The 21263-nt window shown below is 31.9% G+C and overlaps 2 protein-coding genes and 1 pseudogene across 2 annotated transcripts; 2 read left to right on the forward strand and 1 right to left on the reverse strand.

Moving 5' to 3' along the window:
- The first annotated feature begins 3920 nt into the window (after positions 1–3920).
- Positions 3921–14038, forward strand: LOC114716880 (probable S-adenosylmethionine-dependent methyltransferase At5g38100). The gene is made up of 4 exons (XM_028901948.1): positions 3921–4126; positions 5338–5410; positions 12103–12762; positions 13748–14038. Exons 1-4 carry the CDS (start codon positions 3921–3923, stop codon positions 14036–14038), a joined length of 1230 nt encoding a protein of 409 aa, XP_028757781.1.
- A 913-nt stretch (positions 14039–14951) lies between these two features.
- On the reverse strand, positions 14952–15846 carry LOC114716912 (F-box protein At5g39250-like; annotated as a pseudogene).
- An 898-nt stretch (positions 15847–16744) lies between these two features.
- LOC114716882 (probable S-adenosylmethionine-dependent methyltransferase At5g38780) lies at positions 16745–18347 on the forward strand. Its single transcript, XM_028901949.1, has 3 exons — positions 16745–16755; positions 16855–17542; positions 18069–18347. Exons 1-3 carry the CDS (start codon positions 16745–16747, stop codon positions 18345–18347), a joined length of 978 nt encoding a protein of 325 aa, XP_028757782.1.
- The last annotated feature ends 2916 nt before the right edge of the window (positions 18348–21263 follow it).

Raw genomic sequence — 21263 nt, forward strand, 5'->3', positions numbered from 1 at the left:
CAAATATGGAAGTTTTCCTTCAACAGCCCATTGTGATATGTCTATAGGCAACACTGCCTCATTATTCATGTGGCAAACCAAGAATGAAATTGCCATAGTACAATCCAATGGAATCATTTTTCTTAAAGATTTGTATCATATCATTACAGCATATTTACCAAATAAATTGTGAAATTTTCTTTTATGTTTCACACATAGCTTTTGAATGTTGTCTTCAAACCCTAAATAAGCAATGAAAATGAGAAACATAGATATGCACAATGATAGGGAAGCCTCGAAAATTAGAAAGCAATTGATATAGTTGCAAAATATGCATATTATATCCAATGATTAGTACTTTTAATAATCAATGATCATAAACGGTTAGAAAAAGCCTATAAGTCCAATCTTGATGGATAAACTTAAGCCTATTTCAAGTAGGGCACAAATAGAAATAAAGAACAACATGGGGTTAGTATGTGTAATATAGTCATTATTGGATAGAAGGGAGTTTTTGCATGTTGGGGACATTTGTATAAAAAGAGGGAAAGTAGATCCGTTATATACACGCGGTAAAACAAACACTTCCACACTTAAAACTTTGATCTGCTCAATCCAACTACTCTTTCTTTTCTATATGTATAACGTAGCTATGTACATGTATATGTGTGAATGTATTAAAGACTAAAGTAGATTTTGCTTCCCCCATCCCAACCAATGAGATAATAAGTGAGTATGCATGGTGTCATTCTTATTAAGCTAAAGAAATTTGGAGATCCAAACCCCAAACAAAAATCAAGATTCAATCATTTAGAATTAGTGTGCTACAACATATCATGCATGATGAGGTGTTTCAATGGTTTAAAGAGCTTACACAAGAATGTGACAAACACTATGATATCACTAAAGACATATTATTTCACTCAATCTAAGTGTAGCTGTAAAAATAAGTATTACCTACAACTTGTTGCATTTCAAACTCGTGAACAACTACATCAGCCCTATCATAACCCAAAATATTAATCTTCTCTACATACTTTAACCAATATTCTGCAACTAAATTACGTATCTGAGGATTCACCTTGAACTTTTCTACTAATGTTTTGTATTGAAGTTGCAACATAATCTATGAGCCCATTATATACCTGAACCTCATGCTATTGTAGTAATCTTCATAGCTTAGAGCTCTTGTATTACTCGAACGTCCAAAATCATCGAGAACCGAGGGGTCATCTCTTCAGTGAGGGAAATGATCTTCCAAGCCTAAGGCCTTAAACAATTGAGGTTGGGAATCATACAGGGGGTCATACTAAGAAACAGGCATGACTTCTATTACGGCAGTATGCTTACAACGGCAGTCGATCCATTAGATGCTGCCAGGAGCCATGTCCTCGTCAGGCACACCCATGTCAATGAAGTCCTCTAATTTAGAAAAGCATCACACATAATAGAAAAAACCATCATCTCCACTCTAAAGGCCTATTTGGTCACAAGAAAGTAGAGGGAGGAAAGGGACAACCTTGCAACGAAATCTCCTTAAGCTCTTGAAATAAAAATTCTCATCTTGGATGAGAATCATGAACTTTTTTAGAATAAGTCTTTCTCCTTCTTCCTTCTTCCTTGGTGGTGGTTTTGGATCGATCGGTAAAGGCTCCAAGATGTATGGTAGAGAGTGATCATCATGGAAACTCCTAAAGTGATTATCCTGTAAAGAATTCAACAAGAACATAGTAGTATCTTGTCCTTCACCAAGTATAATGTATGAATCAAAATGCTTAAATCTGTGGAAGCAACTCATATGTATGGAATTGCACTTCAAAGCATATGATGTGAGAAGTCTAAAATGAGATTCAAAAGAAGACAGGTACTTCTCACACCTAACAAAGTCAATCAAGTCATCCGTAGGCATATAGCATGCAACCTTAGGCATCACACAATTAACTTGGTTGTCATTAATGGTAACATCACAGTCAAGAAACACTCTTTCATTAATAACATCAATTAAGTCAATAAAATCCAAATCTATGTCCAATCCTAGTACATCAGGGGGCAAATTACCTGATAAGACTTGATAGTAAGAGTGATGAACATGCTTGACATCATCTAGCAAGAGTGTGTGATCATTGGGTACACAATCATGCTCAAGGAATTCAAATTATTCTAAAGAGTGACTAGCAATATGGAGTGCACTGTCAATGGAAGTAGTAAGCATGCTCAAGTCAACACAATAGTCAAGAATAGGGGAATCAAACTCATGAAAACATGAATTGACTTTAAGACTAGTGGCCAATTTCAAAGCATCATCTTTATCTTCACTCTTGTGTGAAGTGGAAGATGCAGAATCCAATCTAAAATTGGAGTGCATCACATCACTTTCAGAAATGGGGGGAAGAATAGAAGAAGAAGATAAAGAAGGAGAAGATGTCTCATCAATACATATATCATGCTTATCACTAGGTCCTAAAGGCAATTCGTGGTTAGAATGATTATCTAAGTTCATACAAGCAGAAAGCTGCTCAATATCTTGGCAAGAATTATTGCTCAAAGGATTAAGGTTAGCATAATTCTTACTCAAATCTACATCTAAAGGTACAATATTGCTATCACGCTCATGCTCTTCTAAGCTACAACCATCAGAAGTAATAGATATGTCATTATTAAGCTCAAAGATGTGAGGGGATTCAGCATTAATTTCTTCATCCACCTCTTCATCACTTAAAGCAGTGGATGAAGAGTTATTACCAAGAACAAAGGATGCAGTTTCTGCATTTAGAGCGTGCTCTTCTTCATACAATGATTTATCTTCTCTTCCTTCAGATTCAATCCAAGTTACGTGGTGTCTAATCTTCTCCATGATTCTAACATTCTCCTCTAGTTCCTCTTCGAAATCATTTGACAATCCATAAAGCTCTACTTCTCTAAATAGTTTCAGGCTATATGAACCCAAACAGTCATAGAGTCTTCTAAGAATATCAACCTATTCAAAGTTTGGAATAGCAAAAGGTAAGGTGCAATCAGCTACACTAAAAGAGTTTAACCAAACCATGAATCATGTAAACATAGATAGATTTAGCGTAAATTAAGAAACTAATAATTAATTTTGAATTTGAATAATATCTTAATTGAGATTTGAATATATTGAATTAAATAGAAAGTATCATAATTAAATAGTATGTCAATTGAGGGCCTAAATCGATAAATAAATAAATAAATTTAAATTTTCATATGTTTTCCCTAAATTTCGCATATCTAATTCAAATCTCATGTGAATGAATTAAAAAAAATCATACTCTTATAAGAAGCGAACACTGATTAGAATTTAAAATCTAATCAAATATTCTAGTCCGTGTATTGTACGGGAGAAAAATTTCTAGTTATTACCTAGATTTTGTGAGCATGGTGGACTCTTCTCAATTTTATTTCTTCCATGGAGTCATTCAATATCGGGATGCAATTTGATGAGGCTTTGCCTTAGCCAATATCAGCCCAAGAAGCCACAACAACAGCTGAGCTTCAAGCTGTAGAGTTTCTAAAACCAACTTTGGATCAAATTGCATATTCCCTTGGAGTGAAAAAACTATTAGAGCACTCCAAGTATAAAACCAAGACTCCATTGAATCATGAGTTGTTGGAACTTCTTATATTATGCTGACATCCTTTCTTGGGATTTAAGATCTGATGCCACTACTTTGAAGCGGAGAATAAGTTTTGCAACTTAAGGTGTAGAAGATGTCATGGACAATGTAATGCATCATATAATAAATCCTATTGTGAATTATAGGGACACTAACAACTACCCTTTTGGTAGAACTCTTGTGGTGTTGCATATTGCTACTACTCTTTGCTATACTGATACACATGATAATTACAGTGGTTCTTTGCGTTAGTATAGTAAACTTCTCTTAGATTACATGATATACCTTCATCGTATGCAACCAGATATGCTGTCTCAAGTGCCTGGAATTAAAGAAGACTGGGAACACGAAACTATGGTGCACGCATCCATTGAAAGTGAAATTGTTGAGTTCTTTGAACATAATGATGTAACATCAAAAGGTCTTGATGAAGGAGAGGCTAGTCAATGTGTTCTAAGCAATCCACTAGATTATGATGATGATAATTCCTCACCACCATACCCAACTGTGCTGTTTTTGGCACGTAGCATGGCCTAAGACTTTTAAAAATTCCAGTTGGACCGCAAATGGAAAGCTATCTCCAAGATATGGGTTTAGATCTTGACATTTGCTGCAACTCATTGTGACCTAAGTATTCATGTCAGACATCTTTTTAAAGGTAGAGAACTTATTTCCATTGTTAGAGTCGCCGTCAGTAGGGACTCTGCGTTGATCAAAAAGATCAAGATGAGAGTGAATGGAATGCAATGAAATCGAAAGTTCTTTAGTAATGAAATGTCTGGTAAGTATTGAAATAATAAAAAATGGGTTAATAAAAAATTTTATGTTTGGTTGAATGAAAATGGGTTGGAAAATTGTACAATTTTGCCATATCACTCTTAATGAAAGAATATAATATTATGAGATAAAAATGCTTTTCAACTAAGAAAAATAAAATAATAATATTATACTAAATATGACATATTATTAAAAAAATAATAATTAAAAATAAGTTATAATAAATAATAATTTAAATAAATACTTAAATCTAAATATTCAATAGAAATAGTAAAATAACTTTAGATATCAACTGATTAAAAAACCATTAAATAACAAAAAAATATAAAATTTATTTAAAAAATCAAAGAATCACAACTCTTTCTATAGTCTAATTTATTTGTCTCTATTTTTCACGTGTTGAATAGAATATAAACAAACTCACATAAACAAAATCAATTTAAAGATGAATTTTTAGTAGACATATCTTTCTTAATTTAATTACAAATTAGGCAAATGATATATCATTATAAAGCTCATTGAACCTAATATCTAATGCAGTAAGACCCATTCAAAAGCAATTTTTATTTTTAAAGTTATGTTGAATGAAATTTAAGCTTTAATATGACAAGAAAAGAAGCAAGCAAATTCAAATTTTCTTACACATCAAATTTGAATTTGCTGAAGAAAATTTGAATTTCTTACATTACTTTCAAATTTGCTCAAACAAATTAGCATTTTATGCAAAAAAAAATGAATATAATTGGATCAAATTCAAATTTGCCTTTTCCAAATTCTTGTTTAACATCCTTTGTTTGCCTATGTTTTTCTTAACCGAAAATGTGAGAGACGCTTGATTACCAGTATAAGCAATTGTTTCACTTTTTAGTAGCATTTTTATAGTTGAGGATTGCATCAGATAATTTGGTGTAGATCAGGATTGTCATTGTGGTGCTGTTATATGTAGGCGTAAGCTGGGTGTTCGACTGTTCAAGCCTAAAATGGGTTTTGATGCAGCATTAAAATTAGTTGCATATCAGGTGGTCTCATCATCTCCAAAATACATAAGCAAATCCAGTAATGTGGATATGGATATCCAGATGAAAAGTAATAGTCTAAAATTAGAAAAGGACGTGGAGGTGGAATAAGGGGAAGGGAATATTCATAGGAGAGAGGAGCTCAGAAGGGATATAACTAGCTTTTGGAAGGGAATATTCATAGGAGAGAGTAGCTCAGAAGGGATATAACCAGCTTTTATGCTTTTCATAGAGGTCATAGATTAGATGCCCAGCATTTTATTCAAATTTCAAAGGTAATATGATATTTGACATTTTCCCACGTGTGATGGAAAATTGGTTCCCACCAAAATTGGTGGCAACTGATCTTCCCTTATACACTAAAAAATCTGCAGCAGTAAAAAAAAGGTTACTAAGAAATGTTCCAACCAAACACATACAACCAATGGAAAATTAACATTATCCTTTTTCCATCGCAAGATTTTGATATAAACTCATAATTTCATCTAATATCAGTCTGCATGATTTGGTCACAGATGATTTCAGCTTAAAGATTGTTATGTAATGTTTTTTTTGTTTGTTACAATTTGATTTTATGTGAAGGTTATATTATTATACAAATTTAGTTATCAACTGACATCCACTGATTTGTTAATAGCTTCCCATCGACTTGTTAATCCACACCCATGAGTTTGTCAATTGGGAACAAAGATAATGATATAATTTTTTATTAAAAAAATATTATTTTCACGTCCCATGAGACCTCTTATTTATTTTGAGATTTCAAGAAACCTTAGATTGATAAATTGTGTTGCAGGGGATCTGTGTATAATTTTTTCTAAAGTATATATTGGGTCCTCTAAGTTTGCCTCAAGTTTAAGTTATTTGTCCCTTAAATTTTAAAAGTGCATTTTTAGTTCTTTAGTCCTAACACTATTAGTCTTATTTAATTGAAAATACTGACTCTACAAATTGAAATAGTAATTCTACAGATCAATGCTAACAATAGATGCTCTACATTATAATTCTTTAATATAACTATGTTTATGAATGCTTAAATTTTTTATATTTTGGTATTATTAAGTATTTATCATATATCTAATTATTTAAATACTTAAATTTTAAAATATAAAAATGATTACAGTAAAGCCAGCATTTTCTATTAATGAGATTATTGGTGTTAATATATTAAGAGACTAAAAATACAATTTATATATTTAATGGACTAAATTGAAACTTAATATAAACTTAGGACTAAATGTATACATCAACCATGAAATTATTATTATAATAGTATAATAAAATTTAATAAAGTTTTTTTTGTCAAAAATAAAAGAATTAATTCATTTGTAAGTTCATGGGTGCAAAGCACCTTTGAAAATCATATGGTATTTAAAGTATTTTGGCTAAAAATTTATGAATATTTTTATAACTTTATCCTTTTTGGGTTTTTTTTTGAGTTGAAGGTATTTTGGTACTTTTATAACATTGGTGATAACCCCACTACCAAAAATAATGGTCATTAGGCAAACTTAACAGCTGTGTCAATTTTAATTTTGTTTTACAAGTTTATGGATACTTTTGTATATCCAAAAAATAGGGGTATACATATATCAGACCAGACCGAGTTAGTGCCTATCCTGAGGTCTATTCTAAATTTACTTTGGGCTAAATGAGATGGTCCGTGGTTTGGCCTAGTTCTATATAAACCCAAGATCAGGCCAAACTAGGTTTGGTCCACTAGACCATTGGACTAGTCTATATAGTCCTAAATCACATAGCCGCTAGGGAAGAGACAGGAAAAAATTAGGAATAGCAAGTCGTCAGCAACATGAGAAGAGATCGAGGGGAGAGTTTGGAGAGAGAGAAAGGATCCAAATGACAGAGAGGAAGAGGAATCTTGAGCTTATCAATTCCTACACAACCGAGAATCAAAGAAAAAGAGGAACAACACTCAATAGTGATAGAGAAGAGACAAGAAAACAACAATAGAGAAGAGGCAAAAAAGAGCGATGTGTCTCCTCTTTACTCTTATGGAAAAAGACACTAAATACCCTCAAAAATATTAAAGGACAAATGAGGATAGGTGAATTTTAAAATTTCAATTCAAACCCCAGGTACCATTTTGGAATTTTCAAATCTTGTGAAATTACACAAATACCCTTTTACTATTTTTTTACTATTTGTTTTAAATACTACCACCTCAGCATTTCTGGCCACTGGAGCTCTAGCGGCATATCATTGGAACTCTAATTACTGGTCGCTAGAATTCTAGTGACTACTTTTTCTTATATATTGACTACTCTTTTTTAATTATTGATTGCATTTGTTTTTAAAACTCTGATGGCTACTCTTGTTTAGCTACTGATTACTTTAATATTGTGATTGATTACTTTCATTTTTAAAATTCTGGTGACTAATGTTATTTAGCTATTGACTATTCTAGTTTCGCTATTGACTACTTTTGTTCCAAAAATTCAAAAAATGCACTAAGTGTTGTTGTATATCTAGTGACTACTTTTTATTTAGTTATTTACTACTCTTGTGCAATCAATACCTATATAAAAATTGTCACCAGAACTTTGAAAACAAGAGTAGTTAATAGTTATATGAAAGTAATCACTGAGAGTAAGGACAGTGTTGTCATTTCACAATATTTTAAAATTCCAAAATAGTACCTGGAGTCTGATTTGGCATTTTGAAATTTACCTACCCTCATTTGTCTTTCAGTATTTTTGAGAGTGTTTTAGTGTCTTTTTTCCTTATTTTTATTAAAAAATTTGTAAGGAAAAAAATAATTTTTAAATGCATTTTCTCTTACATTCATGGGCCTTTTCAATGTCCAAAGTAAACAATCAATGAAAGAAAAAAATTCTCTCTCTTCTTTTTTGTTTTTATTCAAATAACCAATTAAAAACACACGCTTTCTTTGTAATGATAATAAAAGGTGAAAACAATGAAGACTAGTGGATGAGGGGGTTGTGATAATAAAAAGGTCTATTATTCCTTCATTTTTTGTAAAAAATTGAGATTATTCTAACCATCGAAAATAATATTTACTAGGAGACAGAATAGTCATTTCATCAAATTCTTTTCATAAGAAATGATGTTTAGAAGGAGAGAGAAGAGTGAACTCTCATTAGATTAATTGCACGGGACATATTTTTTTGAAGAGAGAGAAAATACAAAGAATTGGCAAAATTGGAAATGAATATTTTTTATAGGGGTTCAATTTGTGAATAAAAATTAATTATCTTGCAAGTGACTTACATTTTAGAATATCCTATTCCTCTAGAAGCTCCTTATAATGTGGACAGGAGGAAGTATATTAGAAACTCACCTCCCAATCCGAAATGGTAAAATATATTATAATATAAATTTAATAAATATATTATAATATAATATATATAAAAATATCGGGCTAGACTGAATTAGACTAATAACTTAGTTTGATCCTGTTAGTCCACTTGTCTCATCAAGCTGCTTTTCTCTTCAATAGATTAAACCAGACCAAATTGGGTTAAGAAGGGTCAGATTAAACTTCCAAGTTTTATGCACATCCCTAACGAAAAGTGTATAGTAGTTAGTATATAGTATTGAACACACTTTAGGTAAAATTTTATGGGCATCTCTAAAAAAGGCAAATAATGAATAATTTAGATTTGACGTGCAAATCAATTCTCGAGAATTGATTGAGTCATTGATATGGATGATTCATTTTTGTCTATGTATATAAGGGGGGAATATAGAATGATAGAACACACATCAAAAAGAAAATTGAGTGGGAAGATTGAAAGAAAGAAGGGTGAAGCAAGAGAAAGAAAGGTAGAAATCACTGTTCTATTTCTTCATTCAATCTCATCATTTAGAATTGATATTTTTTTTTTCCATATGGGTTGTTTAGTAAGAATGGGTAGTTCATAGTTTGATGAAACCTTATAGAGATAACTGTTAATATCATACCAATAAACATCTCTATTCTGGCGCGGTCATGGTGGTGAAGTTCTCCTTTCTCTCTTTTGTCTTCTAGCGTCACCAAAATACATCATCAAGTTCCCTCAACTTTGACCTTTTTTCTAGTAGCAATGGCTGTTCCATGTGTCACTCATATCGACATATTAATGGAAGAAGCCTTTCATGCTCGGTTCAGTTTCTACAATTTCATTCCTATATCTTCCTAAATTACATTCATGCTTCTCTTCTGATTTTGTTTTATCTGTCTTCTGGAATAATATATACCTTCAGTTCAGTTATCTGATTTCAAGTTTTAGTCAATTGGGTGATTATGACATCGTCTTTTGTCACCATTTTACTCGCTTTGCATTAATATATATGGAATTCACAAAGTCCAGATGCCTCTGGCTCTCTGAGCAAAGCTGGCTCGATGCTTTTCTGACTTCTCTGTATCTTATGCCTGCGATATGTATTTTCTCATCCTCTGTCCGTTATGATAGCCATGTATTTTCTCTGATAGAATTTTTTTCCCCCAATACAACTTCTCTTTTAAGCTGTACAAAAAGTAGGTTATGTGTGTTTGATTCTTAGGGACACCTTATAAAAAGGTTACAACTAAAGGTGTGATAATCACTATTTGGTGAAAAGTTGTGTTATAGGAAATCCTATATATTAGAAGGATATGACTCTTCATGAAAAAGTTATTTTCAATAATCTTTGTCTATTAAAGATATGATAGCTCATGAAACAACATATGATTATGACTTAAGAATTTGTCGGTTCATGAAATAACACAATTATGACTTGAGATATGTTGTGTCAAGAGACAATTTCAATGACATTACTTCATGGTTTATAAATATTTACAATTAACATAACAAACATCAAACGCATTGCATTTATTGTTGAGTACACTAAAGATAAAGTCAAATTCTTATTACCCTAATAGCCGGTTTGGTTCTTTTACATGTAATGTCATTGCCTCTTATCCTAATGCATTTCACTATTCCTTTTGTTTGGTTGGTCCAATGTAAGGTAAAAGAGATTACATCATGCAATGTAGATTACATCAACTGCTGTAATGGGGAGTACATTCATAAACCTATGTATTCCCTATTCCCACTGTCTTTTTCCCATAATACCTATCTCTATTCGTGTGCCCTTCCTCCCTCCTCATCCCCTTACTGGTGTCCTCCACCACGAACCTCATTCACCATCTTCTCTTATGCTCAAAAGCGTCTTTCTCTTTGTCATAGTTCACACCTATTCATAGATCTTGCTCCACCGTCATTCATCTCCTTGCACTACCATTGTTCCTCCTAGTTGTAGATTTGGCTAAGATATCGTCCTCTTCCTCCTTACACCACCTTTGTTCTTCTCCTAGTCTCAAATCTGAAATTAATTTGAATTAGAACACTCATTTAGTTAATATTTATTAGTTAGATCTTCTTCTGATCCTCATCTTCATCTTCACATTAGTAGTAACTTATGCATTTTTCCATATTTATTTTCGAATACTCATCTTCAAACTCATTGGTCAGATTGTGGCTCTTTCTTTGGGTTTGATTATGTTGTGGTTTGTGCTTGATCTATGATGATGATGTTGATCATGTGGGGAGAGTTTTTGTTGTGATTAAGGGTAAAAGAGTAATTTTTTAGTTAAAAAATATATTCATCCCATGACATACCAAACAAACCCTTGTAATCCACATTGCATTCCATTACATTCCCAACTATTATATTACATTACATTCCTATAGATTCCATGAACCAAAAGGGGCATAAGAGTTTTCGCCAACTGTATCTTGAAAAAAAAAAAATCACATCAACCCGATTTGCATCCTATAACTGAAATAGGTGGGAAGGGATGAAAGTATTGATCGATCATTCACTTCTTAATTAAAAACGTTATGTATAACTTTTTTTTTTAGTCTTTTTTTCTTATACTCTTCAGAAAACTATTGTTACCGACTTTAACCATCTTAGAATCATGCAGATATAATTAAAAGAAGAAAAACAGAGATGAAGAGTGAATCCATTGAATCATTTGCTATGAAGGGAGGAGATGGTCCTCAAAGCTATATGCTGCAAACTCTACTTCTCAGGCATGTGATCTTAGTTTCATCCAATATTACTCCATCAGCTTCTATATAAAAGAAATTGTTTTTTTAAGAATAAGATGCTACTATTTATAAGAGATATTAATAACTTGTTAAAAAATTTTAGTACTATTTTTAATTTTTATCTCTTTTAATCATTAGTTAGTCCCACTACATTAATTATATATTTTTAACATATTTATTATTTTTAATCAATTTTAACTACTTTTAATCTGTGTAATTCAATCATTCATACATATGCAAGTTTAAATAGCATATAAATCCTTATATTACATTAAATTTGTTAGATGGTTTTTAATTGTCATTTTACACATGTAATTCCTTTTTATTAAAGTGATTATTCCTTTCTCTAATATTTTATTCTTTATCTTTATAATTATAACGTTTATTATTATATCTATTTAAACATATTAAAAATGACATGCAAAATATTAATTATCAGCTACAGTTATACATTTTTCCTTCACAAACACACACACACACGTTATTGGTTTTGTCAATTTTTTCTCTCTGGCCAAAGGTTTCATCCCTTATTGGAAGAAAAGTAATCTAAATTGTTGTGCCAACTTTACCTAGCCACAACTAAAGTTCCAAAAAAAATTAAATATAACCACATAATCATATAAACAATAATGTGTACAGAGATCAGCAGTTGAAGCAGTCAAGAACCCTCTCCAAAGTGCGATTGCTAGCAAATTTGATTTAAAAACCATTTGTGCTTCTTCTACAAACCCAATTTGCATAGCTGACTTGGGGTGCTCCACTGGACCAAACACCTTCATCAAAGTTCAAAACATAGTAGAAGCAATACGAATCCAATGCCAATCACAAAATCAATCTACCCCAGAAATCCTAGTCTTCTTCAACGATCAAGTTTCAAATGATTTCAACAGTCTCTTTCAAAAGCTTCCTTCCAATAGAAACTACTTTGCATTTGGAGTTCCTGGCCCTTTTTATGGACGCTTGTTTCCAAGACAAAGCTTACATCTAGTTCATTCATCTTCGGCACTGAATTGGCTATCTAAGTTGCCCAGAGAGCTTACTGACAGAAGCTGTGGTGCTTGGAACAAGGGAAGAATTTACTATACTAATGCTCCAAGTGAAGTTGAAGATGCTTATAAGAGACAGTTTAAGATAGATTTGGAGACATTTCTGCATGCCAGAGCACAAGAGCTAGTGAGCAATGGATTAATGGCAATTATGACATGTGCTGCTCATGACGTGATTGATTTTAATACAGATTTGTATGCTGGCAAAGAACTTGAACTCTCGGGAAGTTGTCTAATGGACATGGCGAGATCGGTACGTAATTGCGCATATTTTTTTCTACTAACATTCATCAGAGTAAAATATATTAATAAGCTCTTTGTGTTACTTAAATTACAAAAAGTTTCTTTCTATTTTGAAAACATATATAAGCCTCCATTAAAATTAAAATGTATGTTATACAAAACTCCCTTATATATTTGAAATTTTATTTTCATCTATCCAATTGTTAATTAACGTTAAGCTTCACTCTTAAATTTTTGTTTTGACAAATGTAGTCCTATTTAACATGAGAATTATTTAAACATCTATGTTTGCCAAAAAATAGTTTTTATACAACCAAAAAATTTCAAACTTTATACTAATGTTATAAAAACTGTTAATTTTAATTATATTATAAAATTTTACAATTTTAATTTTTCATCACATCCATTGAAACTTATTTATTTAGATTTCTTTGAAATGGTTAAAAACATACTTTGAACGCATATTTTTGTTCATCGTGCGTAACGTAAATGATACTCATATATTATATATATAATTTAAAGCCTTTAAACACAAATTTTTTTCACAAACATCCATAAAAATATTTAGTTAAATATATATTTAATAGTATAATTAATCAAATTTTTAATCAAGATTTTTATGTCTAAGTTAACTAGATTACTTGAGCTTCTGTCCCAATATAACAAAAACAATAAATAGATAACTATTTGCAAAAATAAAAAAGTTAGAGAAAACTTTTATTCTTCAAAATAATTTTAGTCAAAATTAGGAATTTAGTATGATAAAAGGTATAATTAGTAAATATTCTTTTGTAGCTTGAATTTAAGTGTATGTTTTTAAAGTAGAGGAGAAGCATGTTTAATTAAGACAAAATGCAGGGGGGAATTAGAGAAATTCACTCTATTTGTTATGTAAGCTTTTGAGTACTAAGACATCTGTTAATTATTGTCATTTATTGCTAAGTAAGAGAACTTAAATAAGGTTTTGGTTTTGGAAACGATTCTTATAATTGCAGGGGCTAGTAAGTGAAGAAAAAATGGACACTTACAATGTGCCCACATATTTCCCACACCTGAATTATCTGAAGAAAATACTTGAAAGTAACGAAGATTTAAACCTCGAGGAAATAGTCGCAATGGATAGAAAGTTTCTACCAAACATTGAAACTTATGTTTCCTCAGCGAGGGCCGTGCATGAAGTGCTCATCGAGAAGCATTTTGGAGATGGAGCTGTTGATGAGCTTTTTGAACGTTTTGCAGAGAAAATTATGGAATTCCCAGAAATCATTAATTTTGCGCAACATTAAACAGCATAGACTTTTTATTCTTGTCCGATGAAAGTTGCATGCATGAATAGATACAAGGGATAGTTACTACAAGGTCTCAAGAAAAGAATTTATTCATTCAAAAGTTCCATAGTAAATGAGCAGCTTGTAATAATAAGTTCTAACATACAAAGTAATAACAAGTTTTAACTGTTCACTTGTCGTTAAGACTTTTTAGTAATTATATTTTTTCAAACCTCAATAATTCTCCCTAAGTTGACAGATTTCAACTCATGTTAAGAACCTATGCATCGGTACAGCTCTTCCCTTTTGTCAGTGGCAATAATAAGCCAATTAATAAATTATGAGACGTGGTGATGCTTATTAATGCTTTCCCTCATTTTATTAATTTTGTATTGTGTTCTCTCTCAACTTAAGATGAGTGCTTAATTACCACTGCAAAAAGGTTAAAAAAAAAATTAACGGATGTTGAAACTAACTCGACTTATTAAGCATGCCATTGAAAAATACCAACAAATTTATCAACTTCTGCTGGTTTAAAAAACTCACATAGTTCTTTACCAAAAAAAAAAAAACCCTCACATAGTTGCACTACGTATGTGGCTCTTGTCATTTGAACAAGGGTGGCGTTATGTTTTCTCACAACCTAATTATCTTCATAAAAAAAGCTTTATTTAAACACATGCAAGTTTTCTGTTAAAAAAGCATGAATGAAAAGCTATATATTTGTGTATCAACATCTATCCAAAGCTATATATAATATAAAATTTATAAGAAAACATATGATTTATAAGTCCTAAACATAGGACTGACCCTAAATTTTATACAAAGCACAAGCCCTCACAATCTTGTTGGAACATTCTAACTTGGCCAAATTAGTGCATCTGAGCCAAAAAATAATAAATAAATAAAAGATTGTACTCATTACGATTATAAAGTATTTACAGAATGCGAACATTCAAGGTATAATATCAATTATGAAATTATGTGAAACCTCTATGAAGATCAGAGCAGAATGTTGGCATTACTTCCAGTTATTTTAGTTTAGGGATCTATCATCACACTTCAAACCTGTTACTTCCAATCAAGCATGTCCAATAGCCACAGGACTTCTTCCTTGGTTTTTGCCACATCACAGAAATCCATCTGTATACCAAACACGTCCATGGCTCCATCATTTCCATCTCCCATAAATAGCAGAGAGATCCATGCCCGGATGCCAGACAAAAAGGGATATGCAGGAGATATGTCGAGATAATCAAAAGCCAGGGGCCTGTAAGATGACTGATCAATGTAATCAAACATAGACTTAATAATGATGCGAGCAACCTTATTTGAATCCCTCTGCCCAGCCAACACAGAGACACTAACTGTTGCAGTCTGGTTCGAAGATACGGTAATCCTAGGTTCAACAGGGAATGTCATCTTAAATTCAGGGGCATCCAAGTGATGTTTAAGCATTTCACAAACTCCAGGAGATGGAATTTTAACTCCTTGCCACAGCACAGAGCCAGGAACCGCTTCCGAGAAAAGTAATCTATTTTCAGCCCAAATGTCAAATAAGAACTCCAAATCTTCAAAAGAAATTCTGGGAGGGAGAAGAGTTTTTCGACGCTGGCGTTTATAAAAGCTTTGGTATAACTTATAGTAGCTCACAGTTGGAGGATTAGGTCGCTTGTTGATTGAGGGCCATCTCTTGGCACAAAGACATTTTCAAAAGTAATCATATCGGGCTATGTCCCTCCAATGCTTACATACTACCATTTTGAAGCAAGATCAACGCCCTCCAGCAAAGGGAAAACAGCTTTCATAACTTCTTCAGGAACCATCTTTAGTTTCCTATTACAGTTGAAAACACAATGAACCGATAATAATACACTGCATTAAGGATCTGAACATTAAGAATATTATGAGAATGTAATATGCAAAGAGTGACAAAATTATCAAAATGTGTAAAGACATGAACACTTAATTTATAGAGATAGCTAATACAAACATATCATGCTTGATTTCAATATTAGCAGCATAACGTTGTTCAATCACACAATCAAGTATGCATAGTATGCAATCCCAGCCACCTCAGATTAGCTCATGTGGTCAAGGTGAGGTGGAGTACGTGTAGAGATTTAGACTTAAAACCCTCCTAATATGAATTAAAAAAATGTATGTATTTTCCACATAGAACTCCTAATTCAAAGAAATTGCAAGAGTCGGTTAATTACAAATTTGAAGACGCAATAAAAAAAATGGAGTAATTACGTCTATAAAAACACATACAAAGAGTCAACACAATAACGCATTCAAATTCCGTTGAATATCCATCAGAGAAACCACCAAGAAAGACCATGAATCAAATCAAACGAAAAACTACATCCAGTGCAATTTACATGGCTCGTTTAAATCTTAAAATTGCTATCACTCTAACCTAGCAATATGCACAAATATCTTACCACCAATCCCCTACACAAGAGTTAGTATAGTTTCTTTCAAAACCCCAAACAATAAACAAATCTCACCCAACTATAAATAAATTGAGAACAGAGACACATTTCCCTGCCAGTCACAATTCACGGGAATATAAAAAATCATCCACTTCAAAACCTTACGGAAGGCCAGTAAGTCCTCTGTTTATCAAGTTAGTTACCACAAAATCAAGCAACATAATCAGTTTTTTCACTAATCTATAAATATATCCATCACATTTTTTCCCACTTGTTGATTAATACAATGCAGCAACAGTTCATACACTGGCTGTTAACTTTTGTTAGGATCATCACCCACTCATCTAAATTGTGGCAAAGGAAATGATGATTTATTCATTATCTTTCCACCTTTAGGTGTTCCTGGATAGAAGTGCAGAGATCAGCAATTGAAGCAACCAAAAAGCCCCTCCAAAATGCAGTAACTGATTGCTTTCACTTGAAAACAACTTGTGTTTGTTCTGCAAACCCAATTCGCATAGCAGACCTTGGCTGTTCCACCGGAACAAACATCTTCATTGCAACACAAAACATAATAGAAGCAATACAACTCAAATACCAATCTCAATCTCAAAATCAAAAAACCCCAGAATTCTTTGTTTTCTTCAATGATCAAGCGTCAAATGATTTCAACACTTTCTTTCAGAAACTTCCTCCCAATAGAAACTACTTTGCAGCTGGAGTTCCTGGTTCTTTCTATGGACGTTTATTTCCAAGTCAAAGCCTGGATTTAGTTCACTCATCTTCATCATTGTCCTGGCTCTCTAAGATGCCCAAAGAGCTTACTGATAGAAACTGTGGTGCTTGGAATAAGGGAAGGATTTTCTATACTAATACTCCAAAAGAAGTTGAAGATGCTTATAAGGGACAGTTTAAGATGGATTTGGCGACCTTTTTACAAGCCAGAGCACAAGAACTTGTGGGCAATGGGATAATGATACTTCTGATACCTGCTGCTCATGATGTGATTGATTTTAGTGTGGACCTGTATGGTGGAAAAGATCATGAAGTTTTGGGAAGCTGTCTCATGGACATGGCGAAACTGGTGAGTAATTTGTTGTTTTGTTTTTAACTAATTTTTTTAATATCTATAAATTAATTATTTAGTTCCTACGCTTAGAATCAAAGGTAGTATTAGCAAATAACTGATAAGAATTTGATAGAGTCAAGCATGACTACGAAAATTAAGATTGAGAGAATTGCTTAATACCTCTTATTGCAAAAAGTTTATTATGCCAAGTATATGAAATGTTTTTACGCACCAAGGTGCAAGCAAGTGCCTTTTTTTTTTCTTTTAAGTTATACGCAATCTATCTTTAATTATGTGTAAAAAGAAAGATATTTGCATATAGCTAACGATATGTTACATACAACTAAAGAATGGTTACACTCACATAAGGACCTAATGTGTACTTTGGACAATAAATTTTGCACTGGAAGACTTTTCAACAATTTTCCCGTCAAGAATTTGCTAATAGTTTTTTTTTTTTTCAATTTTGTGATTGTGGGGACTTATAAGTGAAGAAAAAGGAGACACTTTTAATGTGCCCACATATTTTCCACGGCTGAAGGATCTGAAGAAAATGCTTGAGAGTAATGAAGATTTGAGTGTAGAGAAAATGGATCTATTAGATGGCAATAACTTGATAATTGAGCCAAACTTGGGCAGACATGTTTCTCAATGCCGAGCTGCTTTCGAAGTGCTAATTGAGAAGCACTTTGGTGATGGAATTGTTGATGAACTTTTTGATCGCTTTGCTCAGAAACTTATGAAATCCCCACAACTCATGATGTATCCCCAGAAGCTCAAACTTGTTATGCTTTTTGTTGTTCTCAAGGGCAAGGTCTGAGCATAGACATAGGTGATTAAGATATTAGTTATTCTCTCATGATGATGATGAGCTTAATTATGATGATAATGCAATACTGCTTTTATTCGCTTGTTGGACTTAATAATCATCATGAATGGTAGTGAAACTGTGAAGGTGACATATATTGTCTAATGTTTTTAGAGTTTGTTATATAATTTTGTGTTAATGTACTCCTCTTTTCATTGATTATGAAGTGATTTTTATTATGTTTGTGTCCATCTTATTAATATTATTAGCTGAGCTGAAAGGAATATCTGGTCTTTAATTATTAAGAAATTTTATAATATTTAAATAGTCCTACATGCATGTATCAGTAATAAATATATTATTTAATATTAATTTTATTTATTAAAATGCTGAATTATTTTATTTTAATGTATTTATATTATATTTTCAATAAATATTTTTGTTAGGAAAATAAATATCAAATGGAAATATTTTCATTATATTATATTATAATTTATATCCGTATAATATTTAATTTATTATATTTTTTAAAATATTTTTCTGTTATATTATTTGTTAAAAATTTATTATAAGATTAGGATGCTAAAAGTAACAGAAAAATAATATCAAGATGCTAGATCTACCTTAGATAAAATTAAGGTGCTGGATGGGCCCAAAAAATAGAAAAAATGGTTTTAAAAAAATCCCTATTTAACAAATTAATTTGAGAATAGAATCTGCAATAAATATAAAGTGTGGGCTCTACAAGTCTTAATAAATTTGATAGAAAAAAGACCATGTTACTCTGATCAATGCTAATTGTATGCGGGGATTTTTAACCAATTTTTCTTAGAAAATAACATCATGAATTCACCTTTTTTTTGGCCTCGCACCATGAATTAATGATGATCAATGCTATTGATTATTATTCCTTTCATTTTTTAAAAGATTTAAATTTTTGAATTGGTCTGGTAGTTTTTATATAATATAGTTTATGGTTCTCTTAATATTAAATACATTTTTATCAATTTTATCACTAATTTTTCATTTTCTTTTTTTATACATTTTTCATCTTTCTTTTTTATTATCTCTCTCTCACTTATTCTTTTATAAACAGGACATTTTTTTTAAAAAAAAAAGTAAACTTGAATTTTGTAAAAACACAATTTGATTATTTGTGTTTTATAAAAACAACTTGAAGGAGTATTATTAAATAATCAGAGATTGAAGTGATCAAGGATGGATAATAAATGTAGGTGTATTAAATGATGAGAATTAAAAATGAATCTAACACTCCAGTGCTAGGAAGAGATTTTGGTCCTTTTTTTTGTCATTTGTACTTCTTTTAATGTTTTATATCTAATTTTATTTTTATTAATTATAGTGAAAGTGAAGAGAGAGAGGAATAGTGAGAAAAAATATACTAGTATTTAATACTGTTATTAGTGAGCATAAAAGTGAAAGGTTTTATCTATTGGACAAAACTTAGATCCAGTTAATTTGGTCCAGTTAACCAATTAGCTTCTGCCACATATATTAATTGGACACATCATTGTTTAACACGTATTAACTCGTTAGTGAGGATTGACCGATCATGCGAGGAGGCAGTGAAATTCCCTCGAAGTCGACCTTAGACCAAGGAAATGCAGTTGATTGTTTCATATCTATAAATGTCCAAAGTTGAATGGCTAACCTAGCCAAGAGAGGGATGGACGGTGAAATAGCAAAAAGCAGAGGGAGAGGTAGAGAGATGCCAGCCGGGAAAAGAGGGATTGTTGAACTTGATGGAGGGAGAAGATACAAGGGTTTATGGCACTGCCATTTTGTATCTCAAGGAACCATTGACCTACCTTAATTTCCTTAACCTTTTTAGAAGGCGGTGACGCTAGCAGCGGCTTCAATTAGGAAGAAAGCACACAGATTGGTGCTAGAGTTGATGTGCTTTGGGCCGCTCTCCATCATCACTGCGTGCCTCGATGGCGCTAGAGTTGACTTCGAGGGGTTAGATAGGAAGTAGAAGCAATGTCTATTCTACAACTCAATGCTTGCTTCTCCGATGGGAGAGGGCCTAACATTCAGCATGAAGACAAGTGGCCTGATGAATGATGATTGACGGAGCCTCATCCCCTCCTGGTCCTGGCTAATATTCCCTTACAATCCGAAGGAGTTATGGTGTTAAATATAAATTAATTAGTTAGTCCCTTCTGTATCGACATAGTCTTCATTGTTGAAAATGTTAATTTAGAAGCTTCTTAGGTTGTTGTGTTGAATTTGTGAGCGTATAGAGATTGAGTGGAAATTAATTAGGATTTAGAGATGAAAATGAGGGGGCAAGGTGGAGGCAGGCGAAGGGGACAACATTGGCATATAAGGAGAAGCCATTAACAGTGTTAAATAATGATGTGTCCAATTAATATATGTGGCAGAAGCTAGTTGGTTAACTGGACCAACTTGATCTAATTAACTGGACCTAAGTTTTGTCCCTATCTATTTAATGCTCCCATTAGTGAGTGAGAAACTATTATAAATAACAAATAATAAGTATAGATTGATATTAAATATGTTACATGAAAGTTAAGAATTGTACTAGATGTGTCTCTTCATCTATATACTCCCTCTGGTGCAAACTCTAAAATATAAGAAGTTAGTTAAATTTTTCGTAAATAAAAAATTGGTAGTTAAGTCATTAAATATGTTCTAAAATGATAAAATTTCTGTATTTTAAGATTAAAGAATGTGATTAGAAAGTAATAAAGTATATATATTTTTAAAAAATACATCTTTTATTATCTCTCATCTCTCTCTTCTTTCCCCTATATTTAAAACACTATGTTGTAATTAATAGGGGCAAATTGAAAAAATATAATTAATTATCCTAACAATTTCTTATATTTTGGATCATAGTTTCCTTTTATATGATGGATCAGAGGAAGTACGATTATGTTTTTA

The sequence above is a fragment of the Neltuma alba genome, unplaced genomic scaffold (assembly GCF_004799145.2).
Source record: "Neltuma alba isolate B1F8T4 unplaced genomic scaffold, ASM479914v2 tig00011698_pilon, whole genome shotgun sequence".
Taxonomy (NCBI): Eukaryota; Viridiplantae; Streptophyta; class Magnoliopsida; order Fabales; family Fabaceae; genus Neltuma; species Neltuma alba.

Bases quoted from the DNA above. Each gene is read 5' to 3' on its own strand.
- LOC114716882 (XM_028901949.1), top strand. The intron at 17,543-18,068 runs GTGAGTAATTTG...CCACGGCTGAAG, and splicing joins TCATGGACATGGCGAAACTG to GATCTGAAGAAAATGCTTGA.
- LOC114716880 (XM_028901948.1), top strand. From the start codon at position 3,921: ATGCTGTCTCAAGTGCCTGGAATTAAAGAAGACTGGGAACACGAAACT. The intron at 5,411-12,102 runs GTGGTCTCATCA...TAATGTGTACAG, and splicing joins TAAAATTAGTTGCATATCAG to AGATCAGCAGTTGAAGCAGT. The intron at 12,763-13,747 runs GTACGTAATTGC...TTATAATTGCAG, and splicing joins TAATGGACATGGCGAGATCG to GGGCTAGTAAGTGAAGAAAA.